This window comes from Oenanthe melanoleuca, chromosome 5 (genome assembly GCF_029582105.1).
Source record: "Oenanthe melanoleuca isolate GR-GAL-2019-014 chromosome 5, OMel1.0, whole genome shotgun sequence".
NCBI classification, from domain to species: domain Eukaryota; kingdom Metazoa; phylum Chordata; class Aves; order Passeriformes; family Muscicapidae; genus Oenanthe; species Oenanthe melanoleuca.
Window position 1 is genome coordinate 52,447,275 of NC_079339.1, and position 24,612 is coordinate 52,471,886.

Below are 24,612 nucleotides of genomic sequence, written 5' to 3' on the forward strand. Positions count from 1 at the left end.
CATCTGTCAAGCGTGCTAAAGACAGCTACAAGGCACAGTTATGTGCAAACAAGAGCTCCATTAGGCTCCAGAGCAGTGATTAAGAGCATTTAATACTGGGTACTTAATCAGCAATCACCCCCTCTGAACTACTTATAAACACATAAAAGCAGCAACATCAATGCTGCCTTGGGGTTGTTTGGCTTTTCCCCTCATTGCAACAGCACTTTGCCTGACAACCTGCCCCAGGGGTACTTTAGGTGGCTTCTAAACATTAGGCCCTCAAACCATCGCTGCAGAGGGAGGGGGAGAGGTCAGTGACTGACAAAGAGCATCTTGCTGATGCTTCCACCAAGGATCAGTCCTCCAGCTGGGGCTGGGAGGGAGCTCAGCTGCTGGAGCCACACAGGCCCCCTCTTCATACCAAAAGTCCTCAGGCAGTCCAAAGCTGGGAAGAGTGTCCAAGTCCTTTAGATCCCACCACTCTTGGGTGGGTATCTTAATTCCAAATTGGAGATGCCTCTGAGGGAGACAGATGGGTCTGTCAGCTTTAGAACTTACAATATACTTTCCAAAGCCTGTTCCCTGCACATCCTGAGGTCAAATGGGCAGGCAAATGGGAAAGTCTCTTTTCAGCCATGCTGGTTGTTTTTCCTTTCAAGGAGGGTAGAGAAGAAAGAAAAGGAGGGTTTGAATACCCATTGCTGAGAAAAACAGCATAGGTTGAGCAGCTGCCACAGGCATGAAGCATGCCCCAGGGTTGTAGTTATTTACATTTCTAAACATGCCACTTTTCCCTAGTTAAAAACAAGCCACAAACCAGAAGTGATTTCCTAGAACAGTGGTTCCCAAACTTGCTTCTTTGGAGGAGCAGAAGCTGCAGCAGTGGGAGCATCCCTTGCTCCCAGCCCTGGCAATGCTTTCCTGACACCTGAAATTAGGGCTTCTGGCTTAAGAATGACCCCAGCCTGCAAAAGCCACAGGGTTCCCTGGGCATTCAGGGATGATATCAAGGGAGTTGGAACTAGATGATCTTAAAGGTCCCTTCCAACCCAAACCATACAAAGATTCTATATTCTTAGGAACCTCTCTGCTACTAGACAGTATTTTCATCATAAAAAGTTCCCTTTTGTTACCTTGGCCTTGCCATGATCAGATATATTTGGTGTCTCTCTTTTGTTCAAAAGCAGAGGTTGAGACTGATACTGGAGATAATAAAACAAAAAAAGATTGTGTGACACAATGAGGTATGTAAACTCACAAAAGTGTTTTTTTTTGTGAACTAACCACAGCACTGGGACTTCACAGACCTAATCAGTATTCAACATATCACCTAAGCTTTTTGTCTTTGTGTCTAATCACAAACACATATGAAATAAATTTGTTACTCTGATTTTCACTCTCCAGGGTGTTGATCTTGTGTTGAGTGGAGTCAGTGCTGATCTCCATTCAACACAGGGTCACAGCCCACATGTCCTCTGTGTCAGCAGCAGCCAAACTGCTTCTCCCTGCAGATAATTAAGGCCATTATTCTAACTAAACAATCAAACTCCATGTGATGAACAAAGTCCTTGCTTTGATCACATTATTTTCTCAAAAACTGTAAAAATGCAATTTCAGTACCTACCTCCAGCAAAGAACATTTGGTTTGCTTGTGGGTAACCACTTTCTATAGCACTGTTTAAATATGGTTATCTGGAAAAGGGAATAAAGCACTGGACCCAGGGCCAAATACTAGCTGGGGTAAGATACCAGCTCTCATGCAAAGCTAAATTCAACTCCATAGTTAAACACAAGTTCCCTGCATCCTTCACAGATGCTGGCAACATATGGTTGCCCCTTAAAAAGGAGTTCCAGGATGAGACCTTGATTTGCAAAACTTCTCCTGTTTTTACAGCAAGTGGAAAGAAAAGCAAGAAAAATCAACAACTGAAGCACCCACTGTACTGAAATTGCATAGTTACACATTGTCCTTTCCATGCTGATGAGCATCTCTTGTGAACTAAATCAATATTATCAAATCATTCTTTGTTTTGTTTCCTGAAAGGAATGTATTTATTCTCCAGCATCCCCAGTTCCCTGGGGCTGGTAGCCCTGCTCCTGCGCAGAGACAGGAGGAATCTGTGCAGGATTTCCCCTCAGGACTGCTTTTGTTCCTGCACCTGGAGCATCACTGCTAGCCAGAGAAAATGGGATGTACATTGGGTAGTTACAGCCCTGACTACTCCTGCCCTCCTTTTGGCCCTTTTCTTGCAGTACCATAGGATTATATGAAGTGACAGTAGCTCTGTTGGTTTAAAAATCCTAAGGAAGATTTCCTGCAGGAACAGAAAATAGTAGCAGTGAAGCGTAGGTGGGCACACTGCATTGGAAGGGCAGCTGGAACCATGAGTTAAGCTTAACTCAAACTTTTTTTTTTTTTTAAGCATACAGGCCTAAAAGAAGTCATATTTGAAAAAGAATATACAAAACACAGTTTCACTTTGTCCTAGGAAGATGTAGAAACATTACACAGAGGAATACAGTACCTTTGTGACATGACCAAGTCAGGCAGGAGTTTCACTGCATCCTTGGCATTGCACCAGCAGAGCCTGCCTGGGCTTTGATGCCAGGAGGGCAGAGATGAGCTGCACCTTGAAACCTGCACTTCTCTTTTTCCTCCTTCTGTATGTCACACAGCAAGGGCAGCAGAAGCAAAAGCCCATTTGCTTGTCTTAGCCTGCCAGGGAGCTTCCTCTCCCAAATGCAGCTCCTGTAGTGGTGAGACAGTAAGACAGAACTTCTTGATAAGACAGATTCAGCAAGCCTAGAGTGTTACCAATCAATATTTTTTCCTAAGATCTTCCACCTGATTTTTTTTTTTTAATTTTATGTTTTGTCCCAAGCATACATTGTCTGTTCAGGTCCCTACTGGCTCTCTTTTGGCACGGTATATTTCTTTCTCTGGTGGATTTGCTGATGTGGAAGTCTCAGTGAAGCTACAGAAGTCTTCTTCCTTTTTGTGCAGAACCAGCTACAGGGATCAAGACTCAAAGCCCTTACAAGATTTTAGAGCTTCCCTAACAGCAGCAGAGGGCAGGAACAGCCTGTAACTCTGATAATATTTCAGAGCAGTAAAAGACTGTAATCAGTTACTGAGTTCTTGTCTCACCTTGACCATATCTCATTATACAGCAATTTCTGTAACAATGTTAATGTCTTTAAATGTCAGCCTTTACTCCTAAAGAGTGGTGTCTCACATTATCTTCATGTTCTTGAAATAAATAATTTTGCTGTTTTTCCTCTGGAATCAAGGCACTGGTGGTCGCACTGTTTGTGTGCACTCTGATTACATCTCAACTCAATTACAACCAAGTCCAGAAAGAGCTTGAAGAATTATTTTATAAAGGTTACAGTAAAAGAGGGACTGTAAAAGCACCTGAACTCAAGAGAGCTGCTCTTTGAGTTTGCCTGCCTTAGACCCTAGAGAATTCCTACAGACAAATGTTCATGTCTGTTTGTGCAGCTCCCCTTTTCCTCCCCTCTGTATGCCACTTAGAATGGTTAGGGGAAGGAAAAGCCTTGAAAGCACAAGTCCATAAATAACTGAGCTTCAGCAATTTTCCTGCTCACAAATCTACTTGATTTATTTCCTAGTAAATAAAAGAAAAACCAAAGCAGGAATACAGATCAGCCTGTTGAGGAGGGAGGGAAAGGGCAGAAGGGCAGCTATGACATGCACGTGGCACAGTGGCACATCAACCTTCCCCTGAAAAACAGAAGGGATTGAGAGTCCAGGTTTTCCTTTAATTCTTAAGGGACAGATGCTTCAGCTCCCCTTCTGCAGACCCAGTATTGTCTGTGGGCAGTTTTTAAATGGACTGTGAGAATGTCATCAATCTAATGCTCATCCTCCTGCTAGGTCTTTTCCTTCATGTCTGCTTTTAGAAATGGTATTTGACTCAGTTATGGAGTGAGACAGGCTACAGTGTGCTGCCCCATCCTTCTGACAGTCCTCCTAAATCCCCTAGATTTAGTTCAGCAGTTTAATACAGAAGGATATATGTTATTGGACTAAACTTAAAAGCAAAGTTGCCCAAACTCTGGAACATCAGGATTGATTCTGGAAACATGAGGTTTTATTAAGTACATCAAACTACCTGTTTTTAGATTATCTGAGGAACAGATTAAACTGATTTTCCTAGTAGCACCTCAACCATTAGATAAACACGCATGCAAAACCACACCACCTTTGTTCATAGTTGCAAATAATTTGCATTTCTGCCTCTTCCTGCAGGTGTCACGGCAAGGCAGAAGGTATGAGAGAACCTCTCACATCCCTGAGTGCTGCCAGTTTCTGAGACTGCAGGTTCTGCATCAGTGAAATGCCACCATGGACAACTTCTGCCCCATGAAGACCCACAGCCTCTCCTCATGCAGTCTTTCACTCCCCTCCCCAGGACCTAAAGAGCCTCCCCAGAGACTTTGGACCCCTCAGGCTGTGCCTTGCACTGGGCACCTGTGGGAGCAGGGGATGGTTCTGTGCATAGTGGCAGTGAAAGGGTCCTGGAAGCCAAGTCTTTCATCCTGCTCTTAGGCCAAACTCCCCTTGAAATGACAGCTGAGTGTGGCCCAAGAACAGACTGCAGTGTTCAACCCTCAAAAAAGTGTTTAAAAATGCAGTGCCTCAACTAAATTAAGGGTATAAATTAAGCAGTGGCTGTACCATCATGGGTGGAGGTGTGTTAAGTCCCTCTTCTCATTGCCCACTGACAACTTATATTGGACCAGGTCCAAGACCCAGATTAGACAAATGTATTTTTACTCTCAGTCACTTAAAGCAAGGGAAATTGGTTACATGGGGAGGAAAAAAGTAAAAGAAGATGTATGTATTTTAGTAAGCATATGGCCATATAAAGTGTCTGGTTCCTACATGATGCTTATGTGCAATTAAGTTGAAGAGCATCAGTAATCTTAGGCAGTCTTGTCACACATGTTGATGCATCCATCAATTTTTGGAGAACCAGGGCCCTGGTTTCTCTTACTAAAGCAAAAGGAAGAGGTTTTCTAGAGTGCTCTATTGGACACATTTTCAGCTTATCCTGTAGTAAATCTCTGGGTTTGACTTCCATTGTCAGCTGCTTGTACTCAAGAGTCTATGTCCAAGCTGCAGAACGTGTGGAATCGTTACTTTGGCTTTAAAACTGGGACTGTGCAGTTCTGTGTTTTCAAAATTCAGAGCTTTATTTCTCAAGTTTTGTAATAACACTGTATAATAATTTTGTACATAGCTGTCCATTTAAAATTATCTATGTTTGTTGAATCTGTGGTATGATATGTGGTGAAACATAAATCCAGTGGAAGAGCTGGGTACATTTCAAAACTGTTCATTTATATGGTGACTCACTGTGGCTAAACTAATGTGCAGGCTAAAGCTTATTTTGCTTTGCTTAATAGGACTTGTACTGTCCTTGTAATACTGAAAACTTAGAAGTGAAACCAAGAATTAAATCACTGGTTTGTTTTAACCAAGGCATCACTATGAGCATATTGGGAACTGGTCAACAGAAGCAGAGATGAGATGAGAGCAGATGGGGGGGAAGGTTCAGTGCAGGAGACACTGCAGAGTAGCAGAGCCCTGTTGCAACAGAAAACTCATTCCTGCTGGCAGAAGCAGGGATACCCCAGCATTCCCTGTAGAACCATGTCACCCAGGTTTGATTTGCAGGACTGTCTCTATCACATCTACAGGTTTCCCCTTTTATTCCCCTGTTTTCCAGTCTCAGAGCACATCACCCAGCACCATCCTTTTGCTCTTCCATCTGCTGCTTTCAGATTAGACTCCAAGCTGCAAAACCCAAGTATAAAACACATTCTCCCTGCTCTGTGTTTCCAAGAGAGCCTGCAGCCCAGGCTAGCAGGGCACAGCCAGCCTCCTCCTCCCCACCCCACTGTTTGATCAATAGCAACAACAATTTGGAGATGCAGGACTGGGGAACAAGCAGGTTTTCTGAGTGTTACCCAGGGAACATTTCCTGCTGATGTCCCCCTGACTGCTCATTTCAGATGCTACAGCATGTGTCCATTTCTCCATCTGGGTCTTTCAGCTTCCCTCATTTCCACAGCCAGAGTTTTATTACTCTGTGTGCTTACCTTGGCCTTTAAAGAGAGGGTTTTTGGCATTATCTTTCCCCTGCTTTCAAGAGTTTACTAGGAAGTGGGTTATTTTGAGCCACCAGAGGCTCTTTGTTCAGTAGTCATCTGTAAATTATCTATTCAATCACATCCCAATCAGCAGACTCGAGCACAACATTTATAATTTATTGCTCCAGAGCAGCTCTGCTTCCATTACAGTGATTATTTAAGAAGAACAGAAGAAAAGAGTAAGAGCAGGTCAAAGACTGATACTCAATTGGGATGTGCAGTTTTGTTCCATTTATGAGCTTGAAATAAAGCTCAGATCCTGAAGATTTTTCAGTGGTTGAAAGACTAAATTAATGGTTGGTAAAAAAAATATCACAGCCAATTCAACAGAGCTGTGGTCATTTAAGTCAGCCATAAGTGCAGACCTCAAAATAGAATTCTTGTGGTGTATGACAGTAACTGCACATGGAGTCTGGTATGTAAACCAGGCTGTGACCACCACAGGCTTCTTGCTGCCAAATAAATGCAAATTCTGTAAGCATTGGCTATATGATAAAATGGAAGTACTGAAGAAATCAGCAGAAGTCTTTCCCAAATATTTCACATCAAAATTCAGCTCTGTTTAGTGAGGTGGATTTTCAGGGTTAGTTTTTAGGGAGTTTTGGTTGGTATTATTTTTTTTTTTTTTTAATTACAATACTGAAAATACTTCCACATTTAGAATAAAATAAATACTTAGTGAGTTTCCTTTCTCTGGTGGGGATGGGGAAAACCTATGATTCATGAGAATTCATCCATCAAAGTCCTGTATTTTCCACATAGGATATAAAGCACCTAAGCATGTAATTGTCATATATGCTTAGTAATAATTACCAGTTGTTTTGCTCTTCTGCCAGCTCCTTCAGTACTCTGGGGTGGATCCCATCCAGCCTCATGGATTTGTGAGTGCCTGAGTGGCACAGGTCAGTGACCATTTCTCCTGGATTGTGGGGAATCTATTCTGCTCTCTGTCCCTGTCTGCAGCTCAGGGGAATAACCAGGAGGAGAACCAGGCTTACTGTTAGAGACTGAGGCAAAGAAGGCAGCCTTTTCCTCATCTGTGGTGATCATGTTCCCCTTCACATCCCATAAATGATGGAGATTTTCCTTGTCCCTCTCTGGTTGGTGGTATATTTATAAAATCACTTTTTATCATCTTTCACAGCAGTGGCCAGATTGAGTTCTAGCTGAACTTTTGCCTTCCTAATTTTCTCTCTACATGACATCTCACCATCCCTATAAATGTTCAGGAAACAACCTGATGTGACACTTAGTGCTGTAGTTTAGTTGGCACAGCAGTGTTTGGTCAAAGGTTGGACCTGATGATCCTGGAGGTCCTTCTCCAACTTTAATGAGTCTATGAAAAGAAAGAGAGCTATAAATGGAGCTATATCTAATTCATGAGCACCAGCACAGCTTTGCACTGTACTTATGCAATCTCAAAGCCTTGCCAGGATCTTTTGGGCTGAGTATGCCATTTGGTCCTCATTCCATAAAGCCAAGGAAGCTGAGAAATACCTTCTGTTGCAGTTAGAAAGAGGCAGGATAAATTGAAATAAAAGAAAAATGCATAAGCCTGTTTCAACAAAATTAACCAGTTTCCATTTGTCTAAACGTGAAGCCTGGATCTACATCTTCATATTTCTGGTACACAGTGATCAACCAAGTACAACATACAAGCTTACCAGTGCTAAACATCAGCACTGCAGGAACCCTGGCTCGTTCTGTCTGCCTGGTAATAGTCATGGCCATGAAATATGGGTGAACATAATAGTCATGAGGTTATATCCACATAAAGCAAATAGAGTCATGAACCAACTCCATCAGAAACCACATTTTGTTTGGTCACCTCACAATCAAAACTGGGCAGGATATGATAAACAGCTTTCCCATGACTAGAAGTGTGACTACAGAGGGTTAAAAATGGGGCAGTGATAGTGACAGGACCTCTCTAAATGTTTGCAGTTACTGCATTGTGTCAATCTTGCAAAATAACCACATGATTTGCAGGATTTGCAATGGAAATTAGGTCCACAGTAAAGAAAAATGTTCCAAATTCCTTAGTTCAGAGCAGGTACCAGACCATAAATACCAGGGGAGAATTTGATCACTGCAAGTTAATCAACATATCCAGTCATCTCTGTAGGTAACTCACCCCTTCACCCATGCTGTGCTAGCACTTAATTCACATTAGGAACTCTCTAATGCTCTCTTTGCTGCAGCATAAACAAGTCCTGCAAGAGCTGTGTGTGACAATTCACACAGAGCCAGGTGTCAGTAGGAATTAGCAGGAGCCCTGTGCTTCCCTAATGGAGATTTTAAGCAGGCTCAGCTTGCATTACTCAAAGTCAGAAGACAAGAATCACTCTGTGGCAGTCAGCTCCTATCAAGTCAGCTTAGATACACTCCCAGCCTGTCAAAGTAAGTTTTTTCTAAGATCAGCAGTCTTTGCTGATGACACCTACATTATTACAGTTATGGTTGGTTTGCCCTGCTCAGGGCATGCAGAACCTGATGTGTTTGTCTGGTATTTATGGGGTTTCATACAGCATAGTCTGCTATAAGTTTAGTCATGAATCAGTGACAATTAATCACCAAATCCATCAATCAGAATAGATGAAGAAAATGGAGAAGCAGAGGCAGCACATACAAAAAGGGTAACAGGTCTATGAAATCTGGTCCTGTAATCCTTTGAAACCCACAACTTGATTTTTTAATTGAAATTAAACCCTCAGTAGCACACAGTTTCCAGGACTCGTCCTTTGAGACCAACAGGTTTTTCTATACACTTTGCCATGTTTTTTATCTCCATTTGTTCAGATTTTCACAGCTCAGTTAGACAAAATCAGAGTAGTGATGATGATCATCTGAAAGGGAACTTGGACAAAACCATTTCCAGAGTCCTTTCCAACCAATGTTTTTTATGGTTCTCTGTTCAGCAAGAAGCAGATACAAGAGAAGCAGAAAAGACTGGAGTAGTAAGAGTTCAGAAACCCTTTCAGGTCTGTGTGTTAATCCTCTTTGGTGAACCAGTGTTATACACAGAATATGCCCTAGCATATAGCCCTATGCATTCACTATACCAGCAGTGTACAAATCCATCCTGAATCACAGAAAAATGATTTTTTTCTAAAATACCTCCTTAACTGAAGAGACCTCAGGGAGAACAGCACAAGGAGGAGGACTTCTCCCTCTGAGTATTTTCAACTGTTCTACCTTGCTAAGGGTCTAGAGGACAGAGAAGAGACCCTGCTCTCCACAGGGCATGGTCTGTGACACACTCAGCTGCCTGCAAACCATAGCACAAAGGTGTGTAGATCAAATGAGAGCCAGCACAGCAACCTCTCCAAACCATGACCTACCTCAAACCTAGCAAATATCCAAAGATTAAAGCTATTATGTCCTGTCTTTAATCCCTTCAGCTATACAAGGCCAAATTGAAGCAGCTGTTGACATTTCTTTCCATTTTAGAGTTCACCCCTATTTTCTACAAATTCCTCTGCTGGTCCTAGAACACATCTTCTCCCAGCCTCCTGCTTTTCACAGCCCATCCCATACTCTACATCACCTTTCCATGGTTCCTTGACCTGTCTCATCACTCTGCTGAGGGCATAGAGAGCAGCAAAATGATCTTAGCAGCATTATCTCCTAACATCTGCCACCCACAGCTGCTGCTGCTGGCCCAGGCTCCTTCTGCAGCACATCCCAAGGTTCCTGCCTTACCAGCAGCTGCCAAAAAGTGGAGCCAGTTCCCTTTGAGGAGTTTTTCATTAATTCCATCCCTAGGACAGAATCCACAGGCATTAAGTACACACACTTCACAGCCACATTCCTGCCAGCAGCAGGGGCAGTTACAGAGTGAAAAGTGAGTGCTTTCACTTTGTTTCCAACTTTTTCCAGCTGCTTCCAGTTTCCAACAGCTTCCAACTTTTTGATATGGGGAAATGGAGACACAGCAGTAGCTGGATCTAAATGAGAGGTGGATTGCAAAGACTAAAGAGGGTTTTGACAGACAGAGAACTGGAATGAATTGCCAGCAACTTGGACTACTGAGATTACTCATTTTCTGCTACTGGCTTCCTAAGAAGCTGTGCCTCAGTTTCCCCACCTCTAAAATGGTGGTAATGGCTTCCTTTGAAATACTTTGACCAACATAGATGAAAAATACCACAATAGAAATATTGTTACTAATAATAAAAAAAAAAAATCTCTTTTTCTCCTTACTGTTTGCATACTAGAATCAAAACAAAAGGAAGAGGGGGACTTCCAAGGAATTACTGTTTCCCAAAAGCTTATCTTAACCCAGGTTTCAGAAAAACCTTGAAAACCCTCAGGAACATATCTGAAAGGAAAAGAGTGAATCTTATATTGAAAAGATTGTTTGTGCAAGAAAGGATTAAGATTTCTATTTTCTCCTACTTCTTATTTTAATCCTTGTAAGAATCATAATCATCAAGAATAAATGACACGAGTTGCAAAGTCAACAGTGAGGAATATTACACCAGGAGCATCTTAATGCAAGTTAATGCCTGACTCTGAAGCAAAGCAAGTGGAGCCCATTGGGAGCTAATGAACAGCAGCTTTGTTCTAGTTAGGGAGCAGCTGTCTGCATAAACAAGTGACTAACCCTCTCCCCCAGTTGGGTTATGCATCCTGCTGCTCAACTCCAGCCATTTGGTAAGAAGCACATCTTCATAGCCTCAAAACTATCTGACACTGCAGATATTGACTCTGTGCTTGTGCTTTGGTGGTTACCTTCAATGTGTGTGGGGCACAGATCTTAAACAACTTTCCCTCAAGAGAAACCTTTTAGGTATTTATAGCCCACAAGGGGAAATATCAGGTCTTCTGAAACATTCATTGAAATCCCTGTTTATGGTATAATAGTGACCAATAAATGAAGTTCCCATTACAAAGAAAATCAAGTTTTACAAAATAAGATAGCCCCATATCAGTCCATTAGCAACACAAGCCATGAAAAATTGGGAGTGTTTAGATGATCCAAGTAAGATCATGTAAACAGATGTAAGATATCTTTCTATCAGATAAAAAGGTAAGATTTTTTTTTTAATCTGACTGAAAATTCTAAACCCTATGCCATCAAAATATATCTTGTCTTTCAAGGCTAATGAGAAGTGTGCCTATTTTCAGCATGTTAGTAGTCAGATAAAAAAGTGGAAATGAAAGCCTGTATTGTGGTGGTCCTCAAGCATCATCAGCTTTCACTGAGAACAGCTTCACAGTTAATTGCAAGTTAACTGATTCAACAAGATTATCAGAATTGGGCTGATGTATTGAGCTAATCTCTGTTCCCTGCCCGGCCTAAGTGGTGCCAGTGCAAGTGCTTGTCTGGCTGCATTGAGATGTTTGTATATTTATGGATGTATCCACCAGGGACAGGAGGCTGTGCTTTCTAAAGAGAAATTTCACACAGAGATTTCTTTTTAAAATACACCCATAAGCTCATTTGAACATTATCAGCAATGTAAGTTACAGCTGCCTTGAAGTTATACCAAAGCTTTAATCTTTTTAAAAGCATGGATTTCTCTACATAGTCTCTAAAGTATAATCTTTGGAGATACATTATTATAAGCCTATTTATCATTCAAAGCATATTAGCTGTTTTTTGTATAGTGCTACTTGTTAGTAGGATTTTTAAAAATAAGACTTTTCTTTACACATACCCTGTAGCAATTTAGATGAGCTCTCTGATTAAAAGAAAAAGAGCTTCCTAATTGATAGTCTTACTGATTCTCCCTATAGCTTAATTAAAATAAACAAGCAGCAGAATTCTAACATGAGCATTTCTAGTAAGATTTTTTTTTTTTAATCATCTCATTTTACTCCTAATACTTCTAGCAGAAAGTGGCTTATTTCTCATTAGGCTTTCTCATTTCTCATTAGGCTTTTTCATAGGGCTGAATCCTTCACTTGTCCTGTTAGGGTAATTACAGACATATGTACAAGTTTACCACAAAGATTGTGAAGTCCTAAAGGGGATACATTAAGTTGTTTACTTAAATTAAATGAAAGCCTTTTTTACCTTTGGGGAAACTGTTTATTTGTGAAAAAAAAAAACCACATGGAAACCAACAAAAAATTAATTCAAGTAAACTGCAAATGTGGTTAATATTAATTTTCTATTATAGGCTTTGACTTAGTTATTTTAACTGGTACCATTTAGTGTGCAAATCAAATGTTATTTACTGGCTGATTTAACATTTAATGTTTTTAATATAAGCCATTCTTACTAAATTAAGACTAAAAAATCAAAATTTTATTGCTTTCTTTCACCTTAGATGCATTGGTTCCCAATTTTACTGAGGCTGTAAGAGCTGGAGACTATGATCAGTATGAACTGCTAGGTTTCAAAAACAAACTATTCCAGGTTATAGTAGATGCTTTACAGGTATACTGTGGACCAGAGATGCATCAATTGCAGGTTTTAATGCAGCTCCCTTAATGAGCTTTTTCTGTGTTAGTAACTGCCCAAAATTGCTGTGTCAGGAAGAAAATGGTCATTAGTATTAACCTAGCTCTTTGAGAACATAAATGTGGTGTGTGTACCAAAAAAATCTCTCATGCTGCACTGGAAATGAAGGCCCACCTAGTTAAAACTGCTGATACTATTAATGTGTGTTTTGTTTAAGAATGGGATGACAGGGTGCTTTGTTTCTGCCTACATCTAGTCCCTAAAAAGGCTGCACCTACCATGTCATTTCTGGAGCATTAATAGTTTGCTCACTGCTCCTTTTAGCACATTGCTTCTGCCATTTTTGATGGTCATGGCTGTAGAGGTTTTGAGAGAGAAATCACACAGCAGCTCCAGCTACTGAAATTAAGTGTCCCAGGACACTGCTCATCCACAAGAAATGCAATTGTTTTCAAAAGAAAGGTTTGCTCAAGCAAACAAAGCCAAGTCTTGAGCCATCAAATGTTCTACTAACTTTGGTAGGACTGTCTCCATGTTTAAAACTGGGTATACATACAAGAGAGGGACTTCTGCAGTCTTTTGCAAGAAGCTCTGAGAGAAATTGTATAGTCTCAATACAAATATAAAGATTTTCCCTAGATTGAAATTTTTTTTAAGGGCAAAATAGGAAAGACAATCTTATTAATTTAAATGCTTGCCAGTCATTTCCACGTGTAGTCACAAATACCTGAGCAGCTCACCCTGAATCTTCCTCCTCCTCAGCTGTACCTTGTTTACTTTATTAGGCTATTTTGAGAGTTTGTCTTTAAATCCCCTGCACCCTTCTGCCTTCAAGGTAAATTGTGGGAACGTGGTTTTTCAGAGGTAAGTGACTCTGTCCCTGCTGTTTGAGATGTCCCCTCCATAGAGCAACTGTAGTAAGTTCTGTAGGAGGAATCTCTGTATCTCTTCATTCATCCCACCAAATGGATGATCAGCATGAGGCAAAAAACAACCAGGTAGGGGTTTACTATGCTGACAGCATTTGCTCTGTCTTTTTTATATGAATTATAACAAGAATGTAGAAGGATCAAGAGAAGTAAAAAATAAGCCTTATGGCCAGAAGGACTGCCTTGCTCCTGGCTTGCCAAGGTGAAACTGCTACAAGCTGTCACTTGTAAAGCAGCTAGAAGTGTTCAGTTAATTACCTTAAAGTTGCTGTTTTTTCTGTGTCTCTGTAGGAATTATGAGTTGTGAAGAACTTTGCTAATCCATGCACCTCCTCGTTGTCTCGTAGAGCAGGAAAATGGGACCAGGCCAAGCCATGGAGAGTCTGCTATCAAGCATGAACTTCTCAAATCACCACAAAACAGTGTCTAGAAGATCTGTTCCAAAGGTGAACAAATGCATTCAAGTTAACATGGACTTGGAAGAAGAGAAGCCCAGTGCAAACCCGAGCCTTTCTCCAACAACTGGCCTTTCTGGGAAGTCAGAGCATTGTGCAGGGAACACATCACCTTCCCAGAAAGATGTTTTTTCTTCCTCCCAGGAGCAGCCTGTCACGCCAGCTCTGCTACCACAGCTGCCTGCAGCTCCACCCTTACCTGCTGGGTGCAAGGTGCCTCCTCCCCCTGTCTCCATGCTCCTGTCTCCTCAGCCATGCAGCAGTCCTGGGTGCAGCCATCCTGCCTGTGGCTGTGGGGAGCAGCCCCACAGCAAGACCCCGAGGCTGAGGATGAAGGTGCTGCACTGGCAGAAGCTCCCCTGTGACGTGGTGAGACGTACGTGCTTGTTTGTGACACTGGCTGATGGGCTCGTGCACTTTGCAGCCAAAGGAGAGCACTGATGTTGGGGGACTAAGCATTCACTCAAAAGTCAGGTCACACATGTGGTCACATTGCTTGCTCTCAATCATAATCACAAAATAAATATGGAAAGGCATTCCTCTGCCAGGTACTGGAGGAAACAGTAGTTTGGGAGAAGCTCTGAGCTGAATCTCTGTGGCAGCTGAAATTACCTTCTCTTAACCTCTCAATCTCTATTTGTTACTTGTTAAAGGGGTGTTGTGAGTCTGCACTGATTAAGGTTTGCAAAACATTCTGTGTGGAGTGGAAAGATCCTTTGAATGGTCATGTTCTGTAGTTCTTCTTAATGAACTGCTGGCACATCACCAGTGAGTGAAGTCTCAGCTGAAGCTTTTGCTTTTTATGTTCTTGCACAGCCAGAAGATGCATCAGCCAGGATCTGAGGCTGAGCACTCTTGTCAGTAGGGCTGGGAAATGTGTACCCTCAGGGTAGCCCCCAACTTCATTTCACACTGACTGCAGACATGTGGTTTGTGTGGTGTTTCATACACACAAAATAACCTTAAGAGTCTGTGGTTACCATGTACTAAAGGAGCTTGAAAGTCTTATTCCACTTCCAGCAAAGAGGCTGGAAACACATCTCCAGTTTTACTGCGTTTTTTTAATATTCAGTTCGCACAACACAGATTGCAGTTGTTCCTTGCCTGTCTCCAAGACAAGGGGACATCAGGGGCAAGAACTTGCTGCTATGATAAAATATATAAACACAGATGTAAAAAAAACTGAGCCACAGACTGCTTTTTGTGCAGAGACACAAACTGAGATTCCTCCCTGATGCATTCAGTGTCACTGCTGCAATCTCTCCTACAGCAAAAGGAGGTGAGAGCCTATCTTAAAGGTTCCAGTACACAAGTTCATGTTTTGAAGTTCTATTTGCTAATTGGAAAGGTCCCAATGATTCTGACAGTAATTTTGGGATTGGGAGTCTTTGTCTCTTGCAAAAAGAGATGTTTACCTAATTGGATGCAGCATCTCCTGTTTTGGTGCCACAATCCTTCAAAGTGATGCTGGTCAGCAAGAGCAAAAACAATTTGGATCAGCCCATTAAGTTCACCTGCTGCCTTCAGCTCAGTGAATTGAATGTGGCAGTAGTCTTCCAGGTTTAATTAGGCTTCAAACCTTTGGGATGCTCTCTGTGGGAGCTGTCACTCTTAAATAATTCACATTTGTCCAGGGCTAATGAGCATCATATTTCATTCATCCTCGAAAGTGTTTCCCTTTTACAAACCACAGTGCCTTGAAAGTGCTTCTCAACCTCTGTGGTCCATCTTGAGCTTTTCTTCTCTTCCAGAAAGCCACTCCATATGGACTGCAAGGCCAAGCAGCAGCAAGGACCCTGTGGAACCTGACTATGCAAGCTTGGAGCTTCTTTTCTCTGTCCCACCAACAAGATCTACAGAGAAAACAAGGCTAAAAAGAAAGAAAACAAAAGAGGTACTTGGACTGCCCTTTTTTTGTAGAAAATGGCAAAGTTCTTGGAAGTGAAAAGTTTATTTATTCTTCATTGTTGTCAATCATTTGTAATAAGAAATTTTGAAATGTTTTGAGATCCACTGCCTTAAAGAAAAACACAGGGGAGGTTTAGAATGAAACAGGTTGAAGTAACTCTGCTGAGTCCTCATCTTAGACAGGGAGGACATGGGAACTTCAATATCAATTCTTATAAACTGGAATAAACAAATCAATTTCCTTCTCTATGCCTTTGCCTCTCTTTCTTTCTAAAATAGATCTAATAACCTGTATTGTTGTCAATTACTTGGGGTTTGATCAATGAAGATTATTGATAATACTATTATCAAAAAAGAATGAATCTTACCCAATAAACAGACAAAAGCTCTAGAAAATCTGTTAAATCCAAGGTAAATGTATTTCTATCTGACTGACTTATTTTTTTTTTTTCCTTTTTGCAGATCACATTCATAGGTCCAAAGAAAAGCCTCCTTCTGAGTATATTTCTGAAGCAATTTAAGTGGTAAGATTTTGAGAATAACATCTGATTTACTGATTTGATGTGTCTATGTGTTTATTCAGATATTAAATTAATTTAGCAGAAATACTTTGCAAGCACTATCTTTCTTTAACAAGAAGTAAACTTTTTCCCCTGGTTTTTTTTTTTGTTTTGTTTTGGTTTGGTTTGGTTTTTTTTTTTAATAATGAGAGGTGACAGTCTCTTTCCAGACAATTAATATCATTTTTCAAACTGGTATTAAATCTAGAATGGACTACTAATTCCTAAAGAGACAGTATTCATAAACAGCAGTACAATTATGTAGCAATATATTTTTCTTTGGTATTATTGTCATAAATATTAAATTCTGGCAGGAACTGCTGGTGAAGACTGTTGAATGGAAGTTTCAAGTCACTTCATTGCTTTTAAAGAGGCATCTCCAGGGGTTGAGATCCAAAATCATACATAGCTTTTATGTGCAGTTTTCCTATAAATAGGAAACAGTCTGAATAATTAAACAAATGGAAATTTACCATGTCACAGACCTCCTGAAGGGGTGGGGGAGGAAAGGAGTTTATACTAGTTTTTGGGAAAATATCTTTACACTTAGATTCCCTGAAACTATGGCAGGATGATGATGGATGTTCTTCCTCTCTGCCCTTTGTGTCATGTCCCATGTTAAAAGGGTTTCAAGAAGAAACTCAGCCAAGAAGTCCCTTTTCACCTCGAATAAATCAGAATCAGTCAGAGGGATGTTTTTCATTATTATTATTCTTTTTCCATGACAAAGTGCTCCTCAGTGGGGGAGGATGGTGCATATCCTAATGCAGATGCTATTTCCTCTCCCTGCATGGCTCCCTGGGCAGTGGCTGAGCTCTCCTGGGAGCAGCTGGGGACTGTGGGGTCAGAGAGCTCTGACTGCCCCTGCTCTGGAGCCTGCTGCTGCCTCTGTTAGGGCTGGTGGCCAAGGGAGCCCAGCTCTCCAGAGCCCAGACCACAGCAACCTGCAATCATTTCAAACACATGCTGCCTGCCATGTGTTTCAGGCCAGGATTTGAGTCTGGGAGCCATTGGTTTTATCCTACTCTTTGCTGCAAACGGTGGAGGAATTCAAATGTAAATACCTTTTCAGAGACACTGGACACCTAGAGTAAAAGCAGAGCTTTGGGGTTTGTTGTGTAAATATGAACAAAGGCCAAAAAGAGCACCTAAATTATAAGGAATATTGCTCTAGACTTAAAAGAAAAATCTTTCCATTTTCGTATCTCCACTGTACTGCTGAGGACTAAGAGCCAAACTGTAATGGGAGGCAAGTATAGTATAAATTAATTCAGTTGCTCCTGGAGTGCCAGCAGAGGGATTTAGGTCTTTTTTGCCATGTTACTCCCCCAGTGCTCCACAGCATTTCTCTCCATCTTGCAGCTCCAATGAAGAGATTGCTGCCATGATTCAGAAAGGGGACAGATCCCAGTTGGATGCTGAAATACTGAGACAGCTACTTAAACTGCTGCCTGAAGACCAGGAGGTATCTATTAATGTGTCATTCTGGTGGAGTTGTGCTGTGTGCTCAGCTCCAAACACTTGCACTGCTAAAGCAAGAAACTATGCCTGGATCCCACATCCTTCTGCTGCATCTAGGTCAATGACATTCCAAGGCAGAGCCGTGGGAAGTCCATCCCAGAAACAATCTGGCCTCTCCACACAAGGGTTGAGCAAAGACCTGTTAGGAGACTCAGCACAGGTGCAGACTCTCTATCCTGTTATTTTAATTAGGTGGATGAAGCACATTAGGATTTGTGGACTTAGGGAATAGAGAGCCTTTCAGAGCAAGTTTCAAAAAGGAGGAAAGGACCCATCTTTTTAAAGAGGTTTCTTGGTGTCAGTGCATTATAGCTGGCTGGATCCCTGCCTACAGATCGGGAATTCATCCTAGGAGATGCTGTACAAAGGCAAAACAGTCAAAACCAAACCTACATGTTTGTCCTTGCAAACCAGTTCATATGTAGAACTTATTGTTCAGGTGCTTTACTCCCATTGCCTGTGCAAACAGCAAGTTCAGAAAAGCCAGTTTCATGCCTGTAAATAGAAAATGGCACCAGAAATGTTTGTGTTGTTATTTTCCCTGTTAAATTAAATTGTGTGGTTATTCTGCTCTTTTATTCCCTGTTAGATAAATAGCCTGAAATCTTGCAAAGAAGAAAAATCACAGCTGGCAAATGCAGATCAATTTTATCTCCATATTTTGGAAGTTCCCAGGTAAGCAAAATCTTCCTTGTCTCTTTCCATGAGTGTAATTCTTACAAGACTTGTCCATAAAAATTAGTTCCTCTGTTTCTTGTGCTAGAGGGATGTTCTTGACATCCAGTCTTCTGGATAAATCATCTCACTGCTATTTGTAGAGCTCGTATGAGAATTTTTTTCCTTCCCAAAGGCCAGAGAGACTTTCAGACACCTTTGGCAAGCTACAGTTAAATTAACCTTGGTATGAAAAAACCCTTGACTGTTGAACAGCTACTCCTGTGTGGTGTGAAGCTGCAGACTGAGTCCTGTCACCAGGCTGCTGATTCACTCCCCCCCTGGGCTACAGATTCCAGTTCACCCACTGGAGAGCCCACAAATCCACGGGTGAATCACAGCAGTGCCTGTGCTTTCACCACCTCCCCAGTTTTTACCAAGTCAAATGAGGTGCACACAGAGGATTCTTTCTGCTGTTCACAAAAACATGGTGATATATTATAATTAATTGCAATAGCTTTCCATAAATCTGATTAGCTGCCATGCCACAACCAGTGACACTTATTATGAAAATGGGGTGGTGAAAATGTGGCTTTTCATTTTCTCAAACTTCTAGCTAGATTTAAAAGTACTTTAGAAAATGTTTTACTTCCCCAATAATAATTCCATGATGAAGCACAAATGTCATTAAAGAACACCACTCCCAAAATATTTCAAATTTCTGTTTGTGAAGTTAAAAAGAACTAAAATCCTGGCCAGTGTTGCCCAGGAATTGTAAAAAATTATGGCCTCATTATGCAAGGTAGTCACTGCCAGATGTCAGTCCAGCATTGCTTTCTGAAAGAGGAGATGATAATTTTTTCTAGGACATCTTTGGAAATATCTGTGTTTGATTTATTTATAATCCAGTTCCCATGTCAGAGCATTAAAGAGACCATAAGAATGTTGGTACTGTGCTTTGCCTAAAATGGATGATGCTCTTGCTGAACACAAGTCAATTAATCAGGCCTGTGGGGTTTGTTTTTTGTGGTGTCTCTTGTGGTTTTTTCCACTGATCTCTTTTTAGCTACCAGTTGAGGATTGAATGTATGCTGATTTGTGAAGAAACAAAAATTCTGGTGGAGTGTCTGTGGCCAAAAGTACAAGCCATCAGGACAGCCTGTGAAAGTAAGTACATCAGTGCTGCACCAGTGCCCAGGCTCAGCCACTTTCTTCTACTTGATTGGTATCAGTGGTAGCCTATGCTATAATCTAATCAAAATTAACCCTTTAATTGCTGAATGTGTAGTGAACATCAAAATTATTCTGCGAATTCCTGCTTCTAGAATACGTTCTGAAGGTTTGCAGTTTGTGCTGTTCTGCAGAGAAAGAAGGAAATTTCTTTATCAGAGAATCACAGAATGGTTTGGGTTGGAAAAGGCCTTAAAGATGATCCTATCCAACCTCCCTGCCATGGGCAGGAACACCTTGCACTAGACCAGGTTGCTCAGAGCCCTACACAACCTGGCCTTGAACACTTCCAGGGTTCACAGAATCATTTAAGTTGGGAAAGATCTCTAAGATCACTGGGTCCAACCTTTGACCCATCAACACTTTATCAGCTAGACCTTAGCACTCAGTCCCAAGTTGTTTCTTGAAAGCCTCCAGGAATGGTGACTCTGTCATTCCAATGCTTAACAACTCTTCTGTGAATAAATTCCTCCTGATGTCCAACCTGAACCTCACCTGGTGCAGCTTGGGTTGTGTGGTCTCATCCTGTCACTGGGAGAAGGGGCTGAATTCCCTCTGACTATAAGCTTTTAGGGACTTGTAGACAGCAGTAAGGTCTCTCTTGAGATAGAGATGTCAGATCCTGTATGAAAATAGGTTATATTTTTGTGTGCAGTGGAGATTTTTGTCCATAACAATGAACCAATTCACTTTTTCCTGTAGTGTGCACTGGTGCAGTCCAGCTTTGCTCTGTGGTGGAGCAGGACACTGTGACATACCAGAATCTGCTTTGGCTGCCAGAAAAAGGCATCCCAGATGATGTTCACCAATATTCCAGGAGACCACTCCACCCAAAATTAGCCCTGATATTAGTTTTAAGTTTTCTCTTTATTGAAGGTATTCTTGCATTCTAGCTTCAGTTCAATGGTTCTAGAGAGTCGTTGATCTCCTGTTAAACACTTAAACTGCAAACTTTTATGTTTACACACAAAACAGGGCTATACCTGGATGTCTGATATCAGTGATATGGTTACTCTTTATTGGGGTGCAATCAACAGCTCTCTGCAGTCCCACCCTGACATCCCTGTTCCCCCTCCATCCCACAGTGAGGGTCAGTGTTTCTGTTCTAATTCTGCCAGAAACTTTATTCTCACCCCAGATTCCCCTGCCAAAATGCACATCTTTTGATTATCACTCTCACTAACAATGAGGCACAAAACCCTTTGCTTTTCTTAACTGGAATAATATGTACTGGGAATGAAGGCTATAAACTTTCACAAGTTTATGCACTTTCTTGTATGAGGTTCTCCTTCATAAGGCAGCTGCAGGGTTGACACATCTATACTCCAAACTTAATGGAACAAGTAGTTTTCCATCTACTTATAAAGAAGAGCTCACAACAGAAAGTTACTCATTCCACTTCCATTCAGCTGATTTATTTCTGTACTGGTATTTTTCCAAATCCATAACAATGGCTTGACATAATCTTGGATGAAAATTTTGTTACCATCACTGTCAAACCTAAGAAAAATCCTATTGCAGACAGTTTAATTTAATGCATTGAAAATGTCTCTCTTTTTATTCTCTAGCAATTCTTACCAGTCACGGACTGCCAGTTTTCTGCCAACTGATTCTTAAAGTTGGAAACTTTCTGAACTATGTAAGTAAAATGATTTCTTTACTTGTTGTATTCTAAAGAAAACATAAAATAATGCAAGACTTGAAAACTGAAGGAAGGAACATTTTTCTGTATCTTCCAGGGGCGTCACACTGGAGATGCTGGAGGTTTCAAAATCAGTACCTTGCTCAAACTAACAGAAACAAAAGCAAACCAAAACAACATTACTCTACTTCACCATATTTTGGAGGTACAACAAAACTGAGAAATTAATTCTGTGTGCATTATTCTCAAATATTAATTCCTCAGAAGCTAAGGGGCTTTTACCTCAATAATAGCCCACTATAAGTACCCAGAGGGTGAGCCTCTGTGTGGAAACACTGTGAAAACTTTTCCACAGCTCTCTGTGCAGATGAGATCCCATCCATATACAGTAATATTTACAGAGGTAACACTAGGTTTCCTTCCTCAAGTTCTCTTGACATGTCTGCTTGCTGTTTTTTTTTCTCTTCTTCAACTGCTCTCTTGTGTTGACACATATCCCAAATGCATCTGTCAAATGAAATTTATTTTTGTGGTATGAAGACAAAATCTCAGGTCAGCCTGCGCACTGTGGCAGCCCATGGGATGTCAGCCTGAGCATTTAAAATGAGTATTTTCTTTTCTTTTTAACTCCCTGTGGATGCCAACTTGAGAAAAAAAATGAACAAGACTAAATTTATCCCTACATTTATAAGAAGGAAACTGAAGTGTTAATTTTTCAGTCCTGATGTTGTCCAGCTGAAAAACTTTCATACTCTTTGACAGCCTAAGATAACCAATTTTTCCTCTTCACTTTTAGGAGGTTGAAAAAAACCACATGGATCTCCTGCAGCTTCCCAGAGATCTAGACTTTGTTTCCAAGGCAGCAGGGTAGGACATTATTGTTTGTTTTTGTCATGTATGAATTACCAACCTCTTTAAAGCCAACAAGGAGCTGAGTCATTTTATGGTGGTGTAATAAGGTCACAGGATTTCTGTGCTGTGGGAGAGAGTGGTTCCCTTCAACACCAAACAGTGCTGAGATTTATAATTCAACCTGGTTAAGACTTTTAGGTTGGGCTCTGTGTGATTTTTCTTTCTGTGGATCCAGAACTACTTTAGAAGAAAACTGGGTAGATAGTGAATTTCTCTCATTTTCAAGGACCTGATTTTTCTTCCACATATTGCAGTAGAAACATATAGTCCCTGAAGTTTCTCAGGCAGTTCAAGAAGTGTTTGGACAATATTTTTGGGGCACACAGTGTGACTCTTGGGGATGGTGCTGTGCAGGGCCAGGAGCTGGAATTGATGACCATGGTGGGTCCCTTCCAATTCAGCAGAGTCTGTGATTTTTAGGTGAAAGCCCACCTGGAGGTACAGAGCTTATGTAAGGAGGGAACAATTGGGGTGATTTACTGGCAAATGGGGACCTCAGGACTCCCAGAGTAGACTATCAGCATGTGTTTCTAATATATGTGGGTAGAAAGAAAAACCTGTTTCTGGAGGCTTTTGACTTTCTCCCAGGTGCCTGAAAGCCTCATGAGTTTATTGCCAGCTCTTTCTCTTTAGCTCAAAGGAATCACATATGTTCAATTACACCAACCAGAATCCACATTTGTAGCACCAGGATTAACATTTTTAATCCTGTTATGAATTCAGAGGATTCACAGGAATCCTGTAGTGATTTAGATTTCCTTGTAACTCAAAGAAGGGAGTAACTTTTAAATCTGTAGATGGACTGACATTTATTATATAGCTGCTAAATAATTTTTTGAAAGTATTTTAATTCTGTAATGAAACAGAAAAACACGATGGCTTTTGTGAGTTATCTTTGCAGATGCTAAAGTGAATGTTGTTTTCAACTGTGAATTTCTTTTTGGATTGTGTCATAATAGAAATACTTTTCTTGATTGAAACTAGATCTTGGTGGCCAATTATATAAATGCAGTCTTTGTATAACATAGTTGCCCTCTACTTTAGTTACACTCTCAAACTTACAAAATTGATTTGCTAATCAACCTGTGGGGAACTGTGCATGGTGCAAATCCTGCAAGGGACTCTCCTAATGCTGCACACATCTGGATGCACTGTGAAACACCAAGCCAGGTTTTGCTGATTCAGTAAATTTTGTCTGGCCCAGAGAAAAGTTCAGAACTACAGAAGATGTTGGTTTGGCAATGGTTGTGTTTGGATCTCCACACAAGCTAAAGTAACACAGAGAGGAGATAGAATTTTGGACTAAAAATAGATTGGGAAAAAAAGCAAGGAGGGAAAAGAACCAGCTAAATAAGGACAGTATTGGCACAGGGGAGATGAGTTTGTGTTGCCTATGAACAAAAATAGGCTGGAATTTTTTAGAGGTTTTTGAATATTAGGACAGTGAGGTTCTTCTACAGTCCATCCAGGGAGGTAGTGAGAGCAAAAGTACAGAGTCTTTCTTAGATGAGGGTTTGCACACATGAAAAAGAATTTATACAGAAAAGAACTACTTACAAAAGCAAGGTCTGGGCTGGACAATTAATTTCATGTTCATTTGCAGAGATGATAATGTTTATAATAACCTTTTAAGTTAATGCAAACAAAATACTTTCCTCTTCAATGTACTGTCCCTTTTGTGGACCTTTCAGAATCCACATTGACATCATGCAGGCTGAGGCAGGAGCCAATTTGAAGAAATTGTTGGAAATAGAGAAACGCTTATTTTTGTCAACAGATGATTTAAAAATACAACATGGAAAATCTGTGCAAGTAGGTAATGTGAGTGTGACACATTTCCCATCTTTCTTCCTAATCACTCTCTTCTTAAAGGTACTGTGATTCAGGTTGCATCTGCTCATAAAGCCCCATGGGAAAAGGGTCATTGCTATACTTCCCCTGTGCCCTGATGGAAGGAGTATCCCAGATTTTCCTATGTTTCTGTGATGTAAAGATTTTTCTGTGGGTAAAAAAAAAGGAAAGCCCTAAAAATAAAATGTAGGCTGCAACTATAAATGTGTACAGTGCAGCACAGAAACATGTTTTGTCTCACTGTGCTTTGTGGGGAAAAAAGTGGATAGATTTGCAATATGCCTCCCCCCGTTGTCCATATATTTCCTAACATCCTAGCTTTTCATCTTCTCAGAACAGGTCTCTTTAATATGCATAAATTATATTATAAAATGTG

General features: G+C 40.9%; 1 protein-coding gene across 5 annotated transcripts in view; it reads left to right on the top strand.

Annotated features, from left to right (window-relative positions):
• Positions 1 to 24,612, top strand: part of INF2 (inverted formin 2) — a 312,339-nt gene that overhangs the window by 35,280 nt on the left and 252,447 nt on the right. The window contains exons 22-23 of one of the 5 annotated variants that reach the window (XM_056493341.1): positions 1,167 to 1,226; positions 4,256 to 5,490. In XM_056493341.1, the coding sequence (XP_056349316.1) occupies positions 1,167 to 1,225 (59 nt within the window). In that variant the 3' untranslated portion in view covers position 1,226; positions 4,256 to 5,490. Of the gene's footprint in view, positions 1 to 1,166; positions 1,229 to 4,255; positions 5,491 to 24,612 lie in introns of those variants that run through there. The other 4 variants (XM_056493344.1, XM_056493346.1, XM_056493342.1 and 1 more) reach the window with 4 other exon arrangements.